Here is a 24,247-nt window from a genome sequence, read left to right as displayed (position 1 = left end):
AATCAATCATCTTTGTTTCTAATTGTAAGGCATCCTAGCTAAAAATGATTGTTTCAAAATTTAAAGATATTCTACAATATCAATGTAAATGTCACTTTGTACTTCAGACCTGTTTTCCCCAGCTTATTTTCAGTTTAGTTCAATTCAGTTCAGTTCAGTTCAGATCAGATCAGTTCAGACCAGTTCAGTTCAGTTTAGCTCTTGACAATACTTTTATTCTCACATATCACTATTCATTTCAGTTCAGTTCAATTCAGTTCGGTTCGGTTCGGTTCAATTCAGTTCAGTTCAATTCAGTTCAATTCAGCTGTTTTATGCCGAAGAGAACATGCCCGAAAAAAAAGGGTAAGATGGAAAATTGATACATGGTATAAAATATAATTAACACAGTTGAGTTTGTGTCTATTTGTGGTTGACTGGTTGGTAGATCACGTACTAGATAGACTATTTTTTCGATAAGAATATAGATTGTTTTATGAAGTATTATCAATTCAACATTTGATATCAATTTTTTTTGAATAATACAAATTAAACAAAAGTTATCTAACTTCTCAATATGCGTAAAATTGATTGACACAAATTCTTATATGCGGCTGGCCACACAGGAAGCTACAGGTGTGGCCGCGCGCGCGACACAGTGCCAGCACGTCAGCTCATTTTCAAATGGTAATATCTCACTCGTTTCTCATCGAAATCGAGCTTTTGACCAGGCGTTGGAAAGCTATCGAGCCAAGTTTTCATCTCTAACTTGAATCTTCCCAAAATATTAAGTATGTTGTGAGATATGACCTTTTGAAGTTGACCCTTATGCACAAACACTTATAAGCAAATGGAGTTACTCTTATGAACAGATGGAGTTACTCTTATGACCAAATGAAGTTACTTGTATGAGTATGTTGTTACTTTTAACAATAAAAGGGTGTCACTCCTATAAAAAATGTGGTTACTCTTATAAGCAAGTGTGGTTACTTTTGTGAACCTTTGAGGTTACTCGTATGATTAAATGAGGTCACTCGTAGGGATGATAATGAGCCTGACAAGCTCGCGAGCAGCTCGGGCTCGGCTCGGGCGAAGCTCGAGCTCGGCTCGTAAAGCTCGTGAACAGTTCGATTACTATTTTATACTAAAAAAATATTTTATATTTATAAATTGTTTATATATTAAAAAAATTATTTATATATATTAAAAATTATATTAAGTATTTCTTTTAAGATATTAACTAAGGTCTATAATAGAAGAAATATTAAAAGAAAAGGTAAAAACAATTAAAAAAAAAGAAAACAAATTCTAAACGAGCTCACGAGCACGAGCCGAGCCGAACCCATAAAAAGTTAAACAAGCTCGAACCGAATCCAGTGCTATTCAGGCTCAGACTCGACTCGCTTGATAAATACCCCTAAACGGCAAAACTAGTATGATTTATTAAAGTTAGTTATAAATATCCTATAAAATTGATATCCTATTACTCGTATATTTGGTCCATATTTGGACTCCCGTACCGGCTACATGAAAAGTCCCCATTTATCTCTAAAATTTCAACATCAAATTTACCCTCCAAAATTCCCAGCAAATCTCTCAAAACTTTCTCCGACGAGTCAAAAACAAAAGCTTCACATCAATGGCTTCCTCAATTTCCAACCCTAGAAAAGAGTATTCAACTTAGTGCGCCATGCGCAAGCGCAAGGAAGAAGATGCAAGGACTTCACCATCAACAGCAGCAACTCGCAGCTCTTCTCTCCGTTGCTCTCGCCAAAGATGACTCTTCATCTTCTTCTTCAATCACCACCTCTTCTTCCTCCACTCACACTACCGCCACGTCATCATCTTCCTCAACGAGTCAAGAATCGGACGAGTCGAATCGTCTTTCTGCCATTAACTCGCTCCATCGACTCGTTGTTTATCCTCCTAACTCACTTCTTGTTTCTCACTCCGCTACTTTTCTCTTTCAAGGATTTTCTCAGCTTCTTACTGATAAGTATGTTGTTCTCTCTTTCTCTCTCCTATTTTTTTTTTTCTTTTTAGGGTTTAATTCGTCAATTTCTACTTCGATCACTGAAGAATTTGGCCATTTTTTTGGTACTATGACCTCTTATTTTTGTGCGCTTGATCATTTTGTAGTAATAGTTTTAGTTTCTGTAATGCAATTCAAATATTATTATGTTTCAATTTGATTGAGCTTCTTTTAAACAATCTGAATTTTTTATTGTATGCAATGCACGGCCTATAAAGAAATGTGATGTTATTGTTTGCTTAAATTGATACTAGTCTTATATGCACGCGACATGTACAGAAGCATATAAAATTCTTCATATATAATAAAGATAGAGATACACTTACCTTAATTTTTTTGTTTAATCAAAGTAGGTAGTTGCATATATAATAGAGATTTGAATCGATTTTGTATATTTAGTGGTAGGTGGAGGTATTTAGGTAATTAAGGGTGGACATCAAAGAGTCTGGAGTTCATTTATAGAATAGAGATTATATTGGAGAATTTTAACTGTATTATAGTGATATAACACTATTGCTAGTGTATTTCATTTATGTCTTATAACACCCAGTCATGTTATTGATATAACTTCGTTATAGTTTATGTCAAATTTAATAGTACTATAAACTAAAAAAAACTAAGATTGAAGTATATGGTATATGGATCTTTTTTAAAGCACATTTTGAGCTCCGTTGAGTCGCATAAGGATTGTAATTCTTTGGAGTGTGTAGCAAAAAGTATACATAATTTTGTTTTAATTTTGAATTCTTAGATAGTTTATTGAAAATCAAACTCGATTTTTCTCTTATTGTAGAATATATATGTTTTAATCACCTTACAACTCTGTTTTGTTTTGTTCTAGGATTTATTTATGATATGGCATGCTTGTGTGGCACTCTGTGTAGATCTTTAAAGGTCCCAAATTTATATAGATAGGTAATTAGATTAGAGTATTAGACTATAATTATTATTGTCATCATCATTATTTGTGTTAATTGTTCCACTATATTTAACTTTGAGTTTATGAGAATTTTGTTTGCTATTCGTATAATTTTTGGTAAGGATTCACTTGATATATATATTTGTTCCTTATCTATTCATCAAAGTTTTTTTCATATCCTAATGAAGTTATTCGTGTAATATATTTCTGTAATAGTGATCAATTACCTGAGACACTTTTATATATGTATTGGACATATAGCATTACTTATCCTCATGTATCAATATTTATGAATTTGGAGTAAGTTAAAGAGAAAATTTGTGACATTTTAATCATACATGTGGTTCAGATCATATTCAATTCGTCGGTCAGCAGCCACTGCATATGGAGCGCTTTGCTCCATGTTGTGTTCAATCCCATCAGGGTCTAACGGAAGACAGAACCATGTTGTACTGGACTTGGTTGACCGTTTTATTAATTGGGCTTTGCCATTGTTAAGTAACATCACTGTCAATGATGGTTCAGTGGATCTGGCTCTGGAAAGCCTACGTGAGTTCCTTAGTGTAGGGGAGGTAGGGGCAACAGAACGTTATGCTTTTCCAATACTCAAAGCATGTCAAGAACTGCTTGAGGATGAGAGGACCTCTTTGAACCTGCTACATCAACTTTTGGGGGTTTTAACTGTGATATCCTTGAAATTCTTTAGATGTTTCCAGCCCCACTTCGTCGATATAGTTGACCTGCTTCTTGGATGGGCAATGCTACCTGATCTTGCTGAATCTGATAGACAAGTTATTATGGGCGGCTTCTTGCAGTTTCAGAAATATTGGGTTAGTAATCTGCAGTTCCCTTTGGGTCTGCTGTCCAAATTTTTAGGTGATATGGATATGCTGCTTCAAGATGGAAGTCCTGGAACTCCACAACAATTTCGGAGACTGCTTGCTTTTTTTTCTTGTTTCTCTACCGTACTAAAATCCACGGCTTCCGGGTTACTAGAATTGAATCTTCTTGGGCAGATAGTTGAGCCCCTGAGTAAAATGATTCCCCAATTGCTGGAGTGCTTTTCTCTGATGGGAAAAAAATTTGGGTGGTCAAATTGGATTGAGGATTCTTGGAGGTGTTTGACTCTCTTGGCTGAAATTTTAGGTGAAAAGTTTGCCATTTTTTATCCACTTGCTCTTGATGTATTGTTTCTGAGTTTGGGGATGGATGGCAGTACCAAACTAGCGGGAGGTGTGAAAATTAGGTCCCTTCAGATTCACGGGGTTCTAAAAACTAATCTTCAGCTGTTGTCCCTGCAAAAGCTGGGGCTTCTCCCTTCTTCTGTTCATAAGATTTTGCAATGGAAGGCTCCCATATCTCAGCTGCGTTTGCATCCCAACCACTTAGTGACAGCAAGTGCGGCTGCTACTTATGTTTTCTTGCTTCAACATGGTAATGATGAAGTTGTTGAGCATTCGATTAACTCACTTTTTGAAGAGATAACCTTGCTAAATGAGATGTTAGAGAATGTCCTTGTCAGTAGAGATGTGGAAATTACCCTTCTTAGTGAAAATTCCTACTCAAAGATGGAGTTGATCGCCTTGATTAAGTTTAACTTGAAAGTCTTACTGAGCTGCATTTGCTTGGACAAGACAGATAATTTGATTGCCCCACCTGACATGGCTAAACTGTTGCTCAAAAGGTCAGAACGTCTGGCATCATTTGTAGTTACAAAGCTGTATCCTTTTCAGTTGTCTGTTAAAAGATGTGTAGAGCTGCAAGTGATTATTCTCGAGACATTGGGTAGAATTTCTTCGGTTGAGTTATTGAGCAAATACTCCATGGAGTTTTGCAGTAAAGATTATTTACAGAAGACAACCGAAGTTAGCTTAGATCGTAATTTCATGGTTGAGCATTTAAGCAAGTACAGTAATATCATTGTGAAAGCTCTTGATGCTGATACTCCTCTTGCTGCTAAAGTCAAAGCCCTTGACTGGATTCATAAATCATGTGAGGATGCAACTAGAATTTTTGAAAGTTTGAATGTAAATGTAAATCCTTATGAAGATGGTGGATATGGTTCTGCTGTTTGGACTCTGGTTTCCTCTGTACTGGGTGCTGCATTTGACAGGGAAACAAAAGTGAGGCTGCAAGTGACTGAGGTATTTGACATGCTTCTACGAGCAAAACTTGTTCATCCCAGATACTTCTACCAGATGGCAGAACTGGTCCTTGAAAAGCTTGGTGATCCAGATGCTACGGTAAGAAGTGCTTTTGTTAGGCGTCTTTCCCTTTTTGTCCCTGTTGCTGTCTATCTCTGTGGTTCAGCAGGTTGTGGAACAGTTACCACAGGCAGGCCCACTTACTTCAGGACAGATAATAGAGCTGACTTGCACTGGAGACCTGTGTTTGCCCTCAAGCAGCTGCCACAACGTCTTCAACCACAGCAACTTGTTTCAATATTGAGTTACATCTCACAAAGATGGAAGACACCTCTTTCTTCTTGGATTCAACGGCTTATTCAACATTGTAATTGCGCAAAGGACTTGACTCAATCTCAATTGGAGGAAACAGGAAGTTCTAGTGGCAATAGTATATGGCTGGACATAAAATTTGAGGTTGATGCTCTTGAAAGAATTAATTTAGTAAATAACTTAGCTGGGGTATGGTGGGCAGTACATGAAGCCGCTAGATATTGCACAGCTACTCGTCTTCGCACCAACCTTGGTGGACCAACTCAAACTTTTGCAGCTCTGGAGAGAATGCTTCTGGATGTAGCACATATGCTGCAAATTGATAGTGAGCAAAATGATGGTGGTTTAAGCATAATAGGTTCAAGTGGTGCCCACTTACTTCCCATGAGGTTATTACTGGATTTTGTTGAGGCTTTAAAGAAAAATGTATACAATGCTTATGAAGGTTCCTCTGTGCTGCCTTTGGCTTCTCGTCAGAGTTCCTTGTTTTTTCGGGCAAACAAAAAGGTTTGTGAGGAGTGGTTTTCTCGCATTTGTGAACCAATGATGAATGCTGGGTTGGCATTGCAGTGCCACGATGCTATTATCCAGTATTGTTCTCTACGTCTGCAGGAGCTCAAAAACTCAGTGGTTTCTTCTTTTAGAGAAAAATCTCGAACTCAGGTAGTTGAGAACCCGCATGATATCAGGGAAAGGTTAACTGGAGATGTTATGCGATTTGTACAACACATTGCTCTTGCTCTGTCTAAGAAACATGAATCGGCAGCTTTAATTGGATTGCAGAAATGGGTGAATATGAGTTTTTCTTCTTTGTTTGACGAAAACAAAGAGGTTGGTAACTGCTACCAAATATCTGGACCTTTTGCATGGATTACTGGTTTGGTACATCAAGCTGAAGGACAATATGAAAAGGCTGCTGCTGTATTTACTCATTTGCTACAGACAGAGGAATCTCTTAGTTCTATGAGAACTGATGAAATACAATTCATAATTGGACGTGTAATGGAGAGCTATTGTGCTATTGGGGATTGGCAGTCGCTTGATTCTTGGTTAATGGAGCTGCAAGCTTTACGTGCAAAGCATGCTGGAAGAAGTTATTCAGGTGCTTTAACTACTGCTGGAAATGAAATGAATGCAATCCATGCATTAGCTCATTTTGATGAGGGTGACATCCAAGCAGCATGGGCATCCCTGGATTTAACACCCAAAAGTAGCTCTGAACTTACACTTGATCCCAAACTGGCGTTGCGAAGGAGTGAGCAGATGCTTTTGCAGGCATTGCTTTATAAAACTGACAATAAAATGGATTTGGTGCCTGATGAGATGCAGAAAGCCAAGTTGATGCTAGACGAAGTTTTGACTGTCATTCCACTTGATGGTTTGCCGGAGGCAGCGCAGTATGCCCTACATTTGCACTGCATATATGCATTAGAAGAGGACTGCAGGTTCGATAAAATACAGGAGAAAGCTAAACAGTCTGAAGTATTGAAATCGCTTTGCCAGGCAGTTTATCTGCCTATGAGTGTAGTCCACCAAGATTGTAGCTCGTGGCTGAAGCTTCTTAGAGTTTATAAAACCATCCTGCCTACTTCGTCTGTTACCTTGCAACTATGTCAGAATTTAATGTCATTAGCTCGAAAGCAGGGAAATTTAGGGCTGGCAAACCATCTTAAGAAGTATCTGAAGGATCAAGTTGATAATTGCTTGGAGACAAGTAATAACCTGTTTCTAACATCTAGTTTGAAGTATGAGGAAATATTGCTGATGTATGCAGAAAAGAAGTTTGCAGATGCATTCACGAATATATGGTCATATGTAAAGTCCGGCTTTATTTCTTTGAACGGTGTAGATTCTGCCGCTGACGATAGTCCATTGAAGGCTAAGGCATGTCTGAAGTTTTCAGATTGGTTGAGGCGGGATTATGCTGATTTTAGCCTGGAAAATTTTGCTCTGGATATCCTTACTGACTTCAGCCAGTCTGGTGAAAGAAATGACTTCTTAGTTGAAGAAAACGTGATGTCTAAACCATGCACACAACTAGTCATTCAGGAAATTGTGGGCTCAGCAACAAAGTTGTCAACACACCTTTGCCCGACTTTGGGCAAGTCTTGGATTTCATATGCATCTTGGTGTTTTTCTAGAGCTAAAGAGAGTCTTCTCCCATCCCAGGAAACTGTCCTCCGTTCATGCTCTGTTTCTCCTGTTCTTGATCAAGAGTTGGTGCCGAAGATGTCTACTTTGACTGAAGTTGAGATATCAAGAGTGGAATCTGTTATTTCAGAACTTCTTTGTGCAAATGATATAAATGAAGGGGAAGAGAGGTGTCCCTTTGACGAGTCATCCAGTGACTTGAATAGTTTAAATCATGAAACTTCTTTGGTGCAGAAAGTAGTGAATGTCATTGAAGCTGCAGCAGGAGCACCTGGTGTTGAAAATTTTGGTGCTGAATTGCTGTCAGCTGCTGTGTCTTCTCAGCTTCAGAAGACCATTCTTGATCAATATGCTCACATAGAAGAAAATACTATACTATCTTCTGTCAGTACTTTGGTCGATATTTGGTGGTCGTTGAGGAAGAGAAGGGTATCTTTATATGGGCATGCTGCTCATGGTTTCATTCAGTTCCTGTCATACTCATCTTCTAGATTCGGTAGTTTTGCTTCCAATGACCGTGATTGCGGGTCCTTGAGTCAAAAATCTGGAAGCTCGACCCTCAGGTCGACTTTGTACATACTACACATCCTGCTCAATTATGGTTTAGAGTTGAAGGATATACTTGAACCCACCCTTTCTTCAGTCCCATTGTTTCCATGGCAGGTATCACATTTTTCACTCATATCATACTGGTATGTTTACTTTTTATACAACTCTTTAACAATGACTGATCACGAGTCATTTTTAGGAAGTAACACCACAAGTCTTTGCTCGATTATGTTCTCATCCAGAACCTAAAACCCGGAAGCAATTGGAAGGCTTGCTTATGATGCTCGCAAAGTCTTCTCCTTGGTCTGTAGTGTATCCAACCCTTGTTGACGTTAATGCATCTGATGAGGAACCTCCGGAGGAGCTTCAGCGTATTCTAGATTGTTTGGTAATTGACAGCTTTTGCTAATTCATTTTTGCACTTTTAAGCGTTTTGTGCCTCTTTTAAGACTCTAGACATGAAACTTTTGCATCTCCGAATCTCTCATGATCTTCCTGTGCAAACCCCCAAGGCCTCGGTCCTGATATACTGATTGTAGATCTCACTTTAAGTGTTGTCTGCTTCAGATTTCTTGTGGATGAACTTTAATTAGCTTGAAGACCTGACCCAGATCTTATATGATTCAGTGTTCGTACAGACGTACAATTTTTCTGTATTCTCTTCTACTTTCGAAAATTTCCTTTAAAGTTTTAAAAGGATTGCAACATTCCCTTTCTTGCTAATTGTGACACTTTCCTTTTTGAGAAGTTCTAAAATGATTGCAACATTACCTTTCCTTTATTTGTGTGTGATATCTTCTATTCCTCATGTCATCACGTGGTCCCCTCTCCCTATTTATTTCTTTGAGGACATGGATTTCTTAATTAATTTTTCCCCCCAATTCTCGTGTTGCAATCAATAACAGAGGGACTAAGATTATGATACTCTTGTAATATTCTGATGACGCTCACAATGTTGAAAGATATGCTAGTTGTTTGACAAGTTAATGAACAAGGCCATATCAAGATTGTTGGAACTTGCTTCCTTGTTGGGCATATATATCTGATGGTTGGTGAAGTAATTCGCTATGATTGCTTTCCTTTATTGATATATCTAATTTTAATTACTGCCTTAATGTCAATATACTTGAAGGGTCTAAGAAATTTTAGCTTCAAGTTGTCCCTGCTTTCATGTCTTTTATGTGCAAATCACCTCTCTGACATCTGTGATTTGCTTGGTTGATAGTCTAATTTCTTATTAAAATCATGCAGATGAAGCTTTATCCTAGACTGGTACAAGATGTCAAACTCATGATATATGAACTAGGAAATGTAACTGTTCTCTGGGAGGAACTATGGCTCAGCACTCTCCAAGATCTTCATGGAGGTAGCCTTACCTCATTGCTGATGCATTGATTTGTGTTAAATTATATTTGAGACTGTTGTCCAGAGAAAAAAAACGCGGTTGCGGTTGCGTTCACGGGAACGGCTTGTAACGGGAAAATAGAACGTTTCGCGGCCGACGCGGCGTGAATTTTTTAAAAAAATTCACATTAATATGTTCTAACCTTATTTGCTTTGTTTTAGTTATTAAGCATTATTACAACATTATATGATTAAATTTATCAGAAGATCATGTTACATTAGCTATATAATTAAATTATAAATATTTTTGGCTAATATTTGAAAAGGACGGATGTAACCTAAATAAAAGCGTTCTAACGCGGCGAGTTCGCGTTACAGAATGGACAACGCAGCGAGAAGTACGTGATTTTTATTATGGCGTTCTGTAACGGAATTTTGCGGAACGACAAATCCAAAATCCATTACAGAACGACCGTTCTGTAACGTAACGCGAGAGTTTTAATACCATGTTGTTGTCTTTTAAATCTTGTCATTCAGTGTCACTTTGTGAATTGCTAGTTGTGGTCCACTCTGTGGAGGGTGTTGCTTTTGATTATCTGGATATAGAATACTGACTTTAGATCTTATATATCCCATGTATTTTTAATTAGTGAGATGAAAAACTATGGGCTTAATTTAGATACTGATAAACTGAAATTAATTATGGAAAATTATCGAGATACTTCCTCTGTCCCTCAATAGACTTCCCATTTCTAATTTTGGCACCATTCATAAGGAAACAATATCTTTCAATTTTTTCCCACTATATAAGAACAAACTTAGTCATGTGAGGTCTTGTTTGATTTGTCTTGTTGAGTACATTACGAAAATTAAACTTTTATAATTTTTACTAATATGAATTAGAGATATTAATGATTGAAAAGGTGCATTGGTAAACGTGAAAAGGAGAAATGGGAAGTCTATTGGGGGATGGAGGGAGTATTACAGAATATGTACATATATTGACAAAATTATTCCCTTGAACTTTTAAGATTCTATACATATGCCAGAATGTTACAAAATTCATTATTATCTGCGTTTTGCAGATGTGCTTAGGCGGATAAACATGTTGAAAGAGGAAGCTGCAAGGATATCAGAAAATATTACTCTTAGCCACAATGAGAAAGTTAAAATAAATGCTGCAAAATATTCCGCTATGATGGCCCCAATTGTTGTGGCCTTGGAACGTCGTCTTGCTCTGATTTCTAGGAAACCTGAGACCCCCCATGAGAAATGGTTCCAGGATGAGTACAAAGAGCTGATAAAATCTGCCATTTTAGCCTTTAAAACTCCTCCAATATCTGCTTCAGTGCTTGGAGATGTCTGGCTAGCGTTTGATAATATTGCTGCATCTTTAGCATCTTATCAGAGAAAGTCAGCTGTTTTGTTGCAAGAAGTTGCACCACAACTGGCTTGCTTGTCATCTTCTGATGTTCCCATGCCTGGGCATGAGAAGCAAGTAATGCTCTCTGAAACTGACAGGGACTTCAGTAGCACTTCACTGGGTATTGTCACAATTTCTTCTTTCTCTGAACAAGTGGCTATATTGTCAACCAAGACGAAACCTAAAAAAATTGTTATTCTGGGATCTGATGGTGGAAAGTATACATATCTTTTGAAGGGAAGAGAAGATTTACGACTTGATGCTCGAATCATGCAACTTTTGCAAGCGGTCAACAGTTTTCTCCATTCAAATTCGGAAACTAGAAGTCGGTCTGTCGGTATTCGTTATTATTCTGTGACACCAATTAGTGGCCGGGCTGGTCTCATTCAGTGGGTAGATAATGTCACAAGCATCTACAGTATTTTTAAATCTTGGCAGCAAAGAGTTCAAATGGCCCAGCTTTTGGCTAATGGTGGCAACAATGTCAAAGATACAACCCCACCACCTGTTCCTCGACCAAGTGACATGTTCTATGGAAAAATTATACCAGCATTAAAAGAGAAAGGCATAAAGAGAGTTATTTCAAGAAGAGACTGGCCTCATGAAGTCAAGCTTAAAGTTCTTTTGGATCTTATGAAAGAGACCCCCAAGCAGCTTCTTCATCAAGAACTCTGGTGTGCAAGTGAGAGTTTCAGTGCTTTCAGCTCAAAACTGAAGAGGTAATAACAACTTATAAAGTAAACCTCTCAGTAGAAAAGGAACCATAAAAAGACTGTTTGACGAAAATCTATTTTTTTGCCAATTGCTGTAATCTTTCTAGAAGTTTTGGCCTCAAGGATTTATAAATTTGAAGGATTGTCATTGTGTCGGTCACTCAAGGACTTTGTCTTTTGTTTTTTTATGCAGGTATTCTGGCAGCTTAGCTGCAATGAGTATGGTAGGCCACATCCTTGGCCTTGGGGATAGACATTTGGACAATATTCTGATAGACTTTTTTAGTGGAGATATTGTACATATTGATTATAATGTGTGCTTTGAGAAAGGAAAAAGGTTAAAAGTTCCTGAGATAGTGCCATTCCGCCTTACCCAGACACTTGAAGCTGCTCTAGGGCTGACAGGATTGGAAGGAGTCTTTAGGGCAAACTGTGAAGCAGTAATTGGCGTTCTCAGAAAGAACAAAGATTTACTTCTCATGTTATTGGAAGTCTTTGTGTGGGATCCACTTATAGAGTGGACACGTGGAGATTTTCATGATGATGCTGCCGTTGGTGGTGAGGAAAGAAAGGGAATGGAATTGGCAGTTAGCTTAAGTTTATTTGCTTCTCGTGTTCAGGAGATGCGTGTTCCTTTACAGGTACCCCTTTATTATTTTCTATCTGAAGTACAGTCTCTGGCTATATGTCTTGGACCCATTCATCATTCTACTGATTAATTAGAGTAAAATTTATTTATAAAAGCACCACTTATGGTTGGATCTAATGATCCACAATTCCAGATTAAGTTGTTGCTATACTGGACATGCATATTGTTGAGGAAATTTAAGTCCACTATCTTGAGGTCTGCCATCTGTATGCTTTTAGATCTCATCTGGTACTGTTACCTGAACTCGTATCCTTGATACAACTCAGAGGATTCAAGCTGTATGAAAGAAGTTTTACTAGTCAACATTATTATTGAACAATTAATTGTTGATCATTAATTATCAATAACTTGCTTTCGTGAAAGTTTTAATTTACAATGATATGCAATTGCTAATGTATATAAGTACGTATTTTATTTGCAGTTATATGTGTTCAGGAACTACTTGCTTACTTATAATTGACCATTATGTGAACATGTACTACTTTGATCTCATATCAATGGCAGTAATTTCTGATAAGAAGCTTTGCATTTATGCTAATCTACATAAATACCAGAAAGATAAGATCTTATGGAATAGGGACATGGAGAGCAGTTTGACATTTTTAAGTTCAGATCTGAGTGTAGTTGTTTGAGGTCTTGTTTACTTCACCTGATTATTTCTGAAGCGAGATTACTTGAATTGATTAAGACTGATTTTTACTGACTAATGCTGAATTCTATCGATTAGAACTGAATTTGATGTTTTATGATATTTTTTCTTTCTTCCTTCCTCCCCCTCCCCCTCCCCCTAGTTCTGTGTCTGTGCGCATGCGTGTATGTGTGCGTGTGTGCTTGTGTGCGCATGCGCGTGCGTCTATGTCTTCCTTATACTTGTTTGACTGATTAAATCTGGATTTTACTAAATAAAACTGACCTTTACTGATTAAAACTGATTTTTTCTGTTTAATTTTTTTGTCCCTTGTCAAATCTGAATTACTGGATACCGTTTCTGTAAGTTGAAGAGAACTGGGCCTGAGGAGTGGAAAAATGTACTATTGCTACTATATAATGTCCTCCAAACTTAAAAATTTAAGTGAGAAAATATCTCTTTACTGAATTCAAACTAGTATTTGATACTTGAAATGTTCAAATAGATAATGCTCATGCAATATGAATTAGTTCTGTGTCTGTCCTCCCCCTCCCCCTCCCCCTAGTTCTGTGTCTGTGCGCATGCGTGTATGTGTGCGTGTGTGCTTGTGTGCGCATGCGCGTGCGTCTATGTCTTCCTTATACTTGTTTGACTGATTAAATCTGGATTTTACTAAATAAAACTGACCTTTACTGATTAAAACTGATTTTTTCTGTTTAATTTTTTTGTCCCTTGTCAAATCTGAATTACTGGATACCGTTTCTGTAAGTTGAAGAGAACTGGGCCTGAGGAGTGGAAAAATGTACTATTGCTACTATATAATGTCCTCCAAACTTAAAAATTTAAGTGAGAAAATATCTCTTTACTGAATTCAAACTAGTATTTGATACTTGAAATGTTCAAATAGATAATGCTCATGCAATATGAATTATGTCCTATTTGTTACGCTGTAGCTCACAGAGTTTGTTTATTTTCTCTGGCAGGAGCATCATGACCTGTTACTGGCTAGTGCCCCAGCTATTGAATCTTCTTTTGAGGTCTGTTTTTTTTTTTCTTTTCTTTTCAACATATATCTGTTTACTGTATTATAGTGCACTTTACAAATTTGGACGTTTTTCTTGCAGAGGTTTTTGAATATCTTAAACCAGTATGAGCTTGTCTCGGCTATATTTTATCGTGCGGACCAAGAGAGATCTACTCTTCTTCTCCATGAAACATCTGCAAAATCACTTGTTGCGGAAGCAAATTCTCGCTTGGAGAAATCTTGTGCCCTTTATGACGTTCAGGCTCGAGACTTTGCTCAGGCTAAGGCTTTTGTGGCCGAGAAAATCCAAGAAGCAACTACTTGGTTAGAGCAACATGGAAAATTCCTTGATGCTTTACGGAATGATTCAATTTGTGAAATCAAAGCCAGCTTAAGGCAGAGTTGCATGGAAGATGCCTTATCTCTTACCTCAGCTGTTTCAGTAGCGGGAGTTCCATTATCTATCGTTCCTGAACCTACACAGGCACAATGCCATGAAATTGACAGGGATATTTCTCAGCTCATATCTGAGTTGGACAATGGGGTTTCCTGTGCAGTAACAGCACTTCAAGCATATGCTCTTGCTTTGCAAAGATTCCTACCCTTAAATTACATCACAACAAGCCCTGTACACAGTTGGGCACAAGTCTTACAGCTGTCTGTCAATTCGCTTTCCCCTGATATGCTTTCTTTGGCAAGAAGGCAGGCTGGTGAGCTTATTTCGAAGAGACATGGGGATGCTCTTGATTTTGTTAGGCATCGCCGAGATGATCTATGTCTTAAAATGAAGAGGTTTGCTCTAGAGATAGAAAAACTTGAGGAGGAGTATGCCGGACTTGTAAACTCTACTGGCTCGGAAGCTGAATTCAAGGCTAAGCATCATATTCTATCTGCTTTCTTGAATTATATGCAATCTAGCGATTTTGCAAGAAATGAGGACCTGTTTCCTTCTCGTGCACCCATACAATTTACATATGAGAGTGGTAAAGAAACCAAACTAGAAGCTGATATGAAGAAAGAGAAAATGTTCTCTATTCTGTATGTAGCCTTATGTTCTCTTTATGATGATGTGAAACATAAGGTACTCAGCATAGCTAACGAGTCAACTACGACTGGAAGTGTGGGCAGTTTACCTCAGTTTGACTTTGGGACTGTGTTATGTGAGCTAGAAGAGCAAATAGAAAAATGTGTACTAGTTGTGGACTTTTTTATTGAGCTTCAGCATTCTGTTGATAATGGAACAGCAACTGGTGATCTAGACGTTTCTGACAAGAACTGGGCTTCCATTTTTAAAGCTACTTTATTGTCGTGTAAGGAATTCGTCGTGCATATGAGTGAAGTTATTTTGCCAGAGTTGATTAAATCTATAGTTTCAACTGATTCAGATATAATGGATGCATCTGGGACCCTGTCCGATATCCGGGGGTCTATTGAAACTGCATTGGAGCAGCTTGTTGAGGTTGAAGTAGAGAGGGTGTCTCTACAAGAACTGCAGAAGAGCTATTTTGTAAAGGTTGGTTCCATCACAGAGCAACAGCTGGCTCTTGAAGAAGCTGCTATGGAAGGAAGAGATCATCTTTCTTGGGAGGAGGCAGAGGAACTTGCTTCTCAAGAAGAAGCTTGCAGGACTCAACTAGACCAACTTCACCACATGTGGAACCAAAAGGATGCAAGGAGCTCTGCCCTAATCAAAAGAGAAGCGGATATACGAGATAGTTTGGTTTCTTTAGAGCACCATTTTCTATCTCTACTTGGCCCTGAAGAGGAGGGTACATACAGAAGCAATGCATTATTATCTACACTGGACAGTCCGTTCTCTGGATTAGAGTCTCTAGGCAAGGCACTCCTCTCTTATTCTGGTTCAATTTCTTGTCAAAACGATATTTCCAAGTTAGCTAATCTTCTCAGTTCTGGATGCCAAATGTCTGAATATATCTGGAAATTTAAAGGATCACTAAATGATCTAGATTTCTTTGCTTGGAAAGTTGCAGTAATGGATTTCATTCTTGATTTGACCATCAATGATGTATCTTCATCTATTGATCATAATTTGGGTATGGATCAGCTTGTTGATTCCATAAAAAAAAAGTTGGTGGCACAACTCCGGATAGTGATGAGCCTATACATCAAAGAACGGATTGCTCCAGCATTAGTTAGCTGCTTAGATAAAGAGGCCGAGAACTTAAAGCAACAGATGGAAGGGTTTACTGGATTTGTTCGACCGAAGAAGGATCTTAGTTGTGAGAATAGGGTGAAAGCGATGCTTCAAGAATATTGTTGTGCACATGAAACTGTCAGAGAAGCAAGGGCAGCTGCATCCCTCTTGAGGAGGCAAGTGAATGAGCTGAAGGAGGCTACTAAAAGAACTAGCCTAGAGATCATTCAAATGGAATGGATGAACAATATGACCTTAATTCCTTCCCATGATAATAAGATCATAGGTCATAGATTTCTAGGAAGTGATGATAAGATGTATCCTCTTGTCTTAGATATCAACCGATCTAATTTGTTGGAAAACATACAATCTGCTGTCTCTAAGATAGCTACTTCAATTGAATGTTTGCAATCTTGTGAAAGGAACTCTATTACAGCTGAAGGCCAACTGGAAAGAGCCATGAATTGGGCATGTGGTGGCCCAAATACTGGCGTTACTGGCAATTCCTCCTACAAGAGTGCTGGAATTCCTTCAGAGTTTCATGATCATTTGAAGCAGCGAAGAAAACTGCTGCAAGAAGCTCAAGAGAAGGCTACTGATATTATGAGAGTTTCCTTGTCAATTTTAGAGTTTGAGGCATCAAGAGATGGGATTCTGTGTAATCCAGGTGAAATATTTCCATTTAGAAGTAGCGGAGAAGAAAGGACATGGCAACAAGCTCATATAAATGCTTTAACTAGGCTGGAAGTCACATTCCATTCTTTCTCTAGTGAGTAACTCCTGCTTTTTTCCCATTCTTTTTTGAGGATGGTTTCAGTTTTGCGCTATAATACAACACGTGATGCGAAATTTAGGCATTGAGCTATATTCTTTGGATCAGGGGCTGAACAGGAATTGAAGTTAGCAAAGAACAGCATGGAAGTTGCCTCCAACAGTTTACTTTCTGCCTCTAATGAACTCTCAGTGGCTTCTCGAAAAGCAAAGTCAGCTTCAGGTTGTACTAGTATCTGAACTTTCCTTAATATGTCATTTACATGTATGTGAATTCATGCCCAGTTTACTTTCTAGCTTCAATTTATTCTGCATGTGAACTGATATGATATTACCGGCTTTCCTACCTGTCCAGGGGACTTACAAACCACTCTGCTTCAAATGAGAGATTGTGCATGTGAAGCTAGTATTGCCCTCTCTGCTTTTTGTCGCGTTGCTAAGGGTCATACTGCCTTGACTTCTGAATGTGGTTCAATGCTTGAAGAGGTATATAAGAGCTCTATTTCTTGGTGTTCCTAGATCTTATTTCCATATGCTTGAGTTGGTTCTAATGGACAGGTACCTTTTCTTGTGATTGAAGGGTCACATTTTGAAAGAAACGTTAAATAGATTTTCACTTGTCCTGCTGCTTGGTGCTGCTGGTTATACTTTCTAGAAAATGCTTGTAAGAATATGGTGACTGACAACCAAAATGTGCTGATCACTGAGCATATTGTAGTTTTACCACCATCCATTTGCTATTCAGTTGTATTCCCCGAACCACATTCAGTTGTATTTCTGGAAACAATCTACCCTGTGAAACTTAGCAATCTAATTTTGGGCGGGGTGCATTGTATGTGTTGATTGCATGTTCTTTTCGTATCTAATAAACTTGTGAAGTTTAGGCCATCTTTGTTTTCTATCAACTCGCTATAGTCTTTCAATGGATATTTTGGCCAATATGAACTCTGTGATGCTCCGTCTCCATCTCGTTTATCCAACATTCTTTGTTTCATTTTTAGGTGTTAGCTATCAGCGATGGTCTTCTCGATGTGCATAACTTGGGGAAGGAGGCTGCAGCGATGCATCGTTCCCTTATGGAATCAATATCGAAGGTGATATTTCTTCTAAATCAAGTGAAATGGCTTGAAGTCCTTAATGTAGTTTAGTGACGGACTAGCGGTTTTCAGTGACCACCTTATGATTGAAATATGTTTCTCCCTTCGTCCAGTAAAACTATTCTTGTATACCTTTCTGGGATGAAAAATTATATATGGCTAAATTTTAGTCGGCTAAACAGGATATAGGAGGGTTATGGGCCTACATTGAGTGAAGTAACGAAAACGCCTCAACCAATTTGGCTAAACAATCATTCTTTTGCAATGCCCACAAAACATTTCCGCGTCATATAAAATGGAAATATACAACCCAACTCTTGTGATGTGGACCTTCAACTTCCCCACTAACTCTCTCTCATACTCTCGCCCATAGGCCATAATGCCATATATCCTATGTGATGTGGGACTCTCTTTGAATTCTCTCACTCAATCTATTGTTCCTGTTCCATTAGACCACTACCTAGTATCTACAATAAAGTCTACCCAACCCTACATAAACTCTTAGACAGGCATGCGCAAAAGTCAGGGGACCTTTTTGAAGCTTTTTGCTTGGATATCTTCTGGAGTTACCTAGGTGGTTTGGGTTGGGAGGAGGCTTTTTTGTGGGTGGGTTGGGCGGGGGGGGGGGGGTGTTGAAGCTAATTTTGTTTCTTTTCTTTTGGCATTACTTTTTATACTGATTTATTGAGTTATTGTCAGGCAAGTGAGGTGATCTTTCCCCATGAATCAGTATTGTCTAAGGATGTAGCTGCGATGACTGATGCTATGGCCAAAGAAAGAGAAACCGAACTGGAGATATCGCCTCTCCATGGGCAAGCCATATACCAATCGTATTATCCAAGAATTAAGGAGGCTTTTCAAGCTTTTAAGCCTCTGGTGCCATCTCTAGTTTCTTCTGTGAAGGAACTGTACTCTTCTCTGACTAAGCTTGCTCACTCTGCAAGCCTCCATGCTGCTAAGTTGCATAAGGTAAGGTCATCCTATGTATTCTGTTTCCATGATTAACTGGAGATGGTCTATATGTTTCGAATGTTCCAATCTTATATCTGTATCCATAGGCTGTTGAAGGTGTAGAAGGTAGCCTGGAGGAAAGGTCGCAGGAAATTATCTTGTCAAGGGAGGACCTCATTAACAGCTACTCTGAGTATGATGACATGGATGGAGATATATTGGAAGAAGAACCTGATGGAGAAAAGGATGAAACTTTAATGGGTGCGAACATTTTGTCTGCGGAAGATAAAGGATGGTTATCTCCTCCAGATAGCATATACAGTAGCAGCTCTGGTGGGGGCAGTTTTTCTGGTGAAGTCAGTCCCTCAAATGGCTTTGGTCTTGAAGAAGCTTTAGAGCATCTTTCAATTAACTCCAACAACGAAGAGGATGGAGATCAGAAGGAACGACTTTTTTCCACTGTTACTAATCACCAAGACATCTTGCATACTGGGATGTTAAATGAGATGATAGCCAAGGATGATAGTACTGGTTTTTCTACAGATGTACACACTAATGACCTTAGAGATGGTGTCTGTTTGGAAAATAAATTATCAGCAGATTCAGTTCCCAGCATGCTTAAAGAAGAGAACTTAGAGATGAATCTTGAAGGCAAAGATGAAGCAACCTCGTCAAATAGAGTTGGACCTGGAGAGGACAGTCAGAACGATCAACTTAAAAAGGATGGTGTTCGAGCAATCAAGGGTAAGAGTAAATTACTTTTTTGTATTGCATTTGCTCAACTGGAAAAGATGTAGTTTCTTGTGGGTGAGGATTCTTTTAGACACTATGGAAAATGAACTCAGGAGGTAGAAAGATGGAAAGTATGTCATGCAACTAAAAAAACTCAAATCTAGCCCCACTACTAGCTCCGTAAACTCCAGATAAGATTCTCATAAGTGAAGATCATTGGCTGAACCAACTAACTGTCCCCCTTCGGACCACTATAAATTTGTCTGGGAGGGGTGTTAGCCTGGAGCTATGTTGCTCGGAGACGGGTACCCATGTCCGACACGGGTACGTGTTCGACCCGGCTATTTTTTAGAACTTCTTCAGTTTTTTGGCCCAAAATGAAGTGTCCAAGTGTCCCACCCATGTCCGAGTGTCAAGGATTCAACACGGGTACTTGAGGTGAAATGAAGAGTCCAAAGCATAGGCGTGGAGAATGCCAGATTAGGAAATTAGCTTGTACAAGTACTGATATAGGCCTTGTTGTGCATTACTTTTTAGGTAGCTTTGACAGCTTCTTTGGTTGGTACTCATAATTGGTGGTGATGGTTATGATTTCTAGTGTAAATTTTTAAGGAAGTCTCGTATCCCTGTCTATAGTGATGGTTGTCTATCCCAAACATCTCTTTTCTTCATCAACTTTCAAGTCGCCCTGCCCTTATCCAACGTCATATATTTTTCAATCCCAAGTAAAATAATTATCATGTGGGTCTTATTAGATTCATCATAAGTATAATTTGAAATATCCGCAAAAAAGTAAACGAAGCATACCTATAGGAACAGAGGAAGTATTAATAAATATTTTACTAATTTGTATTGTTATTGGATCCATTTTTATATGATTGAGCTGGGTCACAAGCTTCACGTGCCAAAGCTTATCTTGGCTGGTTTCAAATCTTATCTCTGCTTGTTTAAGTCTTGAGCTGGGCTTTTATCAAACTAAACTGAGTATCTTTTGAAGAGGTTAGACTCATTGTCACGCCTAATCAAGAGCTTTTTTTAATCTAGCATGGAATGACCCATTGAATGCATGTAGTAATAGAATACTAAGTATGTGTTTTCTTTCATAAAATCACATTAGTTTTCCTCACCAGTCACCACCCCTCATTACCTCAATGTAACCTTGATAGTATTCTGCAACATCTTTTCAAGTTGCTTTTAGTGTTTAGATCAAGTCTAAAGTCTACTCTACTAAAGATGGAAACTAATTTTTAGTGAACAAGTGATTGTAAGTACCTTTTACTAATTACTAGGTGAATTATTATTTCCAAAAAGTTGAAAAAAGAATAAGCTTTGAATACAGTAGTAGCTGAAAGATTGAATATCCCCCTTTTGTACTGTTACAAATCCAATTGCTAAATTACCAAATGTTAGCTATTTTAAGTACTATTTTGGCAATTAACATATGATGACTAGCAACTAGTACAATAGCTAACAGCCGTTACTCTAAAAGCTACTCTTGACAACTACTTTTGCCAAACAAGTCCCTTATATCAAACAGAGTGAAATAACATGATCTGCCACCCCCACATAATATAGGGAATTTTGTGTCTAAGTGAGCTTTTTACTCTATAACCATGGATAAATATACTTTATCCGTCCTGAAATAATTTTTTTTAGGTTTAGATGCATAATAACTCAAATTTTGTGTGTTGGTTTTGTGGTAGATAATGTAAAACTAAGAATAAAAATTGATCAAGAGTTTTCGTGAGGAGTCCCATATCACATGAGATATGAAAGTGGTGTGAAAGAGAGGGCATTAGTTTTTTTTTTTTTGGGGGGGGGGGGGTTCCTTGTATAAAATTTTCATCGAGTAATAAGAAATTTTCTTGTGGATTGCCCAAAAAGACATGCAAGAAGATTATTTGAGGATGGAGGGAGTATAATTATTTGATAAAGGAGAGATTCAGAGTTTACAAAGGGCCTAGTTTTTACTTTCAGCCATTTTATGAGTCTTTTCATGGTCATCATTGACTCCATATATGTAATGGCAAACTCAGACTATTCTACTTCAAGATCCGACCTTGTAATAATTTTCTCTATCCTATTTGGTGTTCATAGGTAAAAACACTTTTGCTATATCTGTCTTGAGGCGTATCGAAATGAAATTAGATGGTCGTGATCTTTCTGAAAACAGGTACTTGCTTTCTTTCACACTTCTAAAGCTTTTGCGTGGATTGTTTTTTGAACTTGACCCCTTTTATGAATGCATTCCAGAGAATTAAGTATCGCAGAGCAGGTAGATTATCTGCTGAAGCAAGCTACTGGTGCAGATAATCTCTGCAACATGTATGAAGGTTGGACAGCATGGATTTGAGTTTGTAAGAAAGATGCTCTTATGATGGGTTATGGTGGTAGTACGTTCACACAGCAACATCTGCTTAATGATTGTGGTTGTAAGGCCTTTGAAATAAGCTCTTTTGGACTCAGCCCGCTACTCAGCCCTGATTTGTTCATCAGAAGACTGGGGTCTGTTCGCAGAGATGATTATATATGTTGATAAAGGAGCTCTTATCCTGATGACAGAAACTTGAAAGGGCGAGAAGCTCAGCTTTGGCTGACTAGACCTCTTGGCTGCAATGCCGTATGAGCTCATTTTCTCCCTAGCACCACAGAAATATCCTTAAGATTTGATTTGGAATGGAAGGACAATGTTTGGCTATGTTCTGTGGTAAATAGTGGTGCCGTGGCCATTCCGTGATCAATATATAAATGAAGATCCTGTGTAGAGGATCCGAAACTTGATTCTTGCGAGCCAATTTTGCTTCTGTTCAAGAGTTCTGGGTGATGAATTTGGGAGGTCACAATTACTGCATGTTGGTTGTGCACATTGGGAAGTATTAGTTTGTATCTCTTGGAAGAAGCTGAGATCAAGCCAATATGCAGGAGCCACCTTGAAATTTGCCGTAGAATTACCAAAGAATCACTTTGATGGGCCAAAACTGGATGATTCTCTCCCAATCTCCGGTTACAAATCTGTTCATACTTCACGTATCCTGGTGTGGTACCAGATTTCTGTTAGAACTGAAGTCTAAATAACCATTCGGTATTTTTCATTTTCTTTTAATGACAAGGAGAAGGACCCTATTCAGATCTTAGCTTCCACAGTTTCTTGGTCTGACATTTGTGGGTCATATGCTTGAGAGTTGGGAGGAAGATAAAGGTAATTCTACTACCAGACACCACATTTGGCAAGATTGGAATATAAGATCTCTAGGATCTAAGGTAAGAGTCTTGCGGTAGACATAGTAGGTTCTACGAATGAGTTGATACACAGTTCACTCTTGGATTTGGAGGCTGGTCGTGCTCGGTCGTAGGTATTTAAAAATGGTTACAAATTGTTCACTTTGTGATTGTTATTTTTATATGGATTCCAGTAATGACAAGATCTAATAAGTACGCCATTTTGTGTTATTGATGGTGAATTTAAATGTTAGTTTGAGTTTCGACTGGTCTCTCCGCCTCTTCTTGGCTGTCCTCAGTGAGCATGCATTCCATCATTGTACATGATATGGTCATTGTTCCTCCATTGTGTATCAGTTAGAAAGTTAGAAACCTTTGGTAAGTAGTAGGAAAAGAAGAATGTATAATTGTTCCAAATGGTAATTTATTGACATCATATGAAATTCTTGAATATATTAGAGTTAAAACAATGTGATCGGTTCAGTTCAGTTCAAAGTTATTCAGTTCAGTTCAGTTTAGACTTATTCAGTCCAAAATAACAGAGTCTTAGTTCCAAATGGATATTAGTTTGATATTAAAGAATGAAGTTTTATTGTTAAACTCTTAGGCCTTGAAGTTGCTCATTTTTAAGATTGATGAGAAAAGTTATTAAAACCATGGGGAGAAGAAGATGCCCAAAATAAGCAGTTCACCATGAAAAATAAACAGAAGAACTATTGCCAAGGCCCACAGGCTCAAGGTACTGGGATTTTGTCTGTCTCTTCCTAAGGTTGTGGTATTTATCCATTTTAATATTATTTCCCTTCTGTTGAAAACCTTATCCCATATTTCCCATATCCAATAAACTTTGGTAATAAAATATTATTAGAGAATATTATATTCAATGCTTGTGCAGGTGTTTCCTTTATCTTAATTTTTCGTATACTTTTTCCATTCTGAATAAGTAAACACTTCTCTAAAAAATTCTCACATAAAAAAAAAAAGTATCGTTTCACTTATTTCATAATGAAAGAAGTATTAGAATAAGTATCTTAATTAGCTAAATGAAAGAGATCAAAGCTAGTGGAAAATGAGAGATTAAAAGATATTGGACATTTATATAGAACGTACTTACAGGAATTACCCCATTAGACTCATATGATCAAGAACTAGCTAGCTATAATTCAATTAAATAGCGTAAATACTTGTTAAAATTATCAGATGTTATTTTATTAAAAAGTAGATATGATAAAAGTTGTCGGGATAAACAAAAAGGTCAGGGAGGCACCAGTTTTGTACTTTGTAGTCACCAAAACTGCAGCCTAAAACCTTGGGTATACTGCCCACTGTACCACTGTCACACACAGTACACAGCAAAAACCAGATCAGCTCACTTCATTAGATCCTCATTTCACTTGCTTTTATAGATACACTCAAAAATCCCACCTTATATCATCATCTCAATCACACCAATTA

The 24,247-nt window shown here is 38.0% G+C and overlaps 1 protein-coding gene across 1 annotated transcript; it reads left to right on the top strand.

The window, feature by feature from the left end:
- Positions 1–1,458: 1,458 nt before the first annotated feature.
- LOC104904433 (uncharacterized) lies at positions 1,459–23,045 on the top strand. Its single transcript, XM_010692678.4, has 15 exons — positions 1,459–1,975; positions 3,280–8,200; positions 8,286–8,474; positions 9,338–9,452; positions 10,516–11,572; positions 11,760–12,207; positions 13,827–13,880; positions 13,968–16,791; positions 16,903–17,016; positions 17,149–17,279; positions 17,795–17,887; positions 18,590–18,859; positions 18,949–19,585; positions 21,671–21,746; positions 21,827–23,045. The coding sequence occupies exons 1-15, from the start codon at positions 1,692–1,694 to the stop codon at positions 21,924–21,926; spliced, it is 11,313 nt and encodes a 3,770-aa protein (XP_010690980.1). The 5' UTR covers positions 1,459–1,691; the 3' UTR covers positions 21,927–23,045.
- Positions 23,046–24,247: the final 1,202 nt, after the last annotated feature.

The sequence above is a fragment of the Beta vulgaris genome, chromosome 9 (assembly GCF_026745355.1).
Source record: "Beta vulgaris subsp. vulgaris cultivar EL10 chromosome 9, EL10.2, whole genome shotgun sequence".
Lineage (NCBI taxonomy): Eukaryota > Viridiplantae > Streptophyta > Magnoliopsida > Caryophyllales > Amaranthaceae > Beta > Beta vulgaris.
The sequence above is the reverse complement of the archived record's forward strand: the minus strand, read 5'-3'. Positions and strand labels throughout refer to the sequence as shown.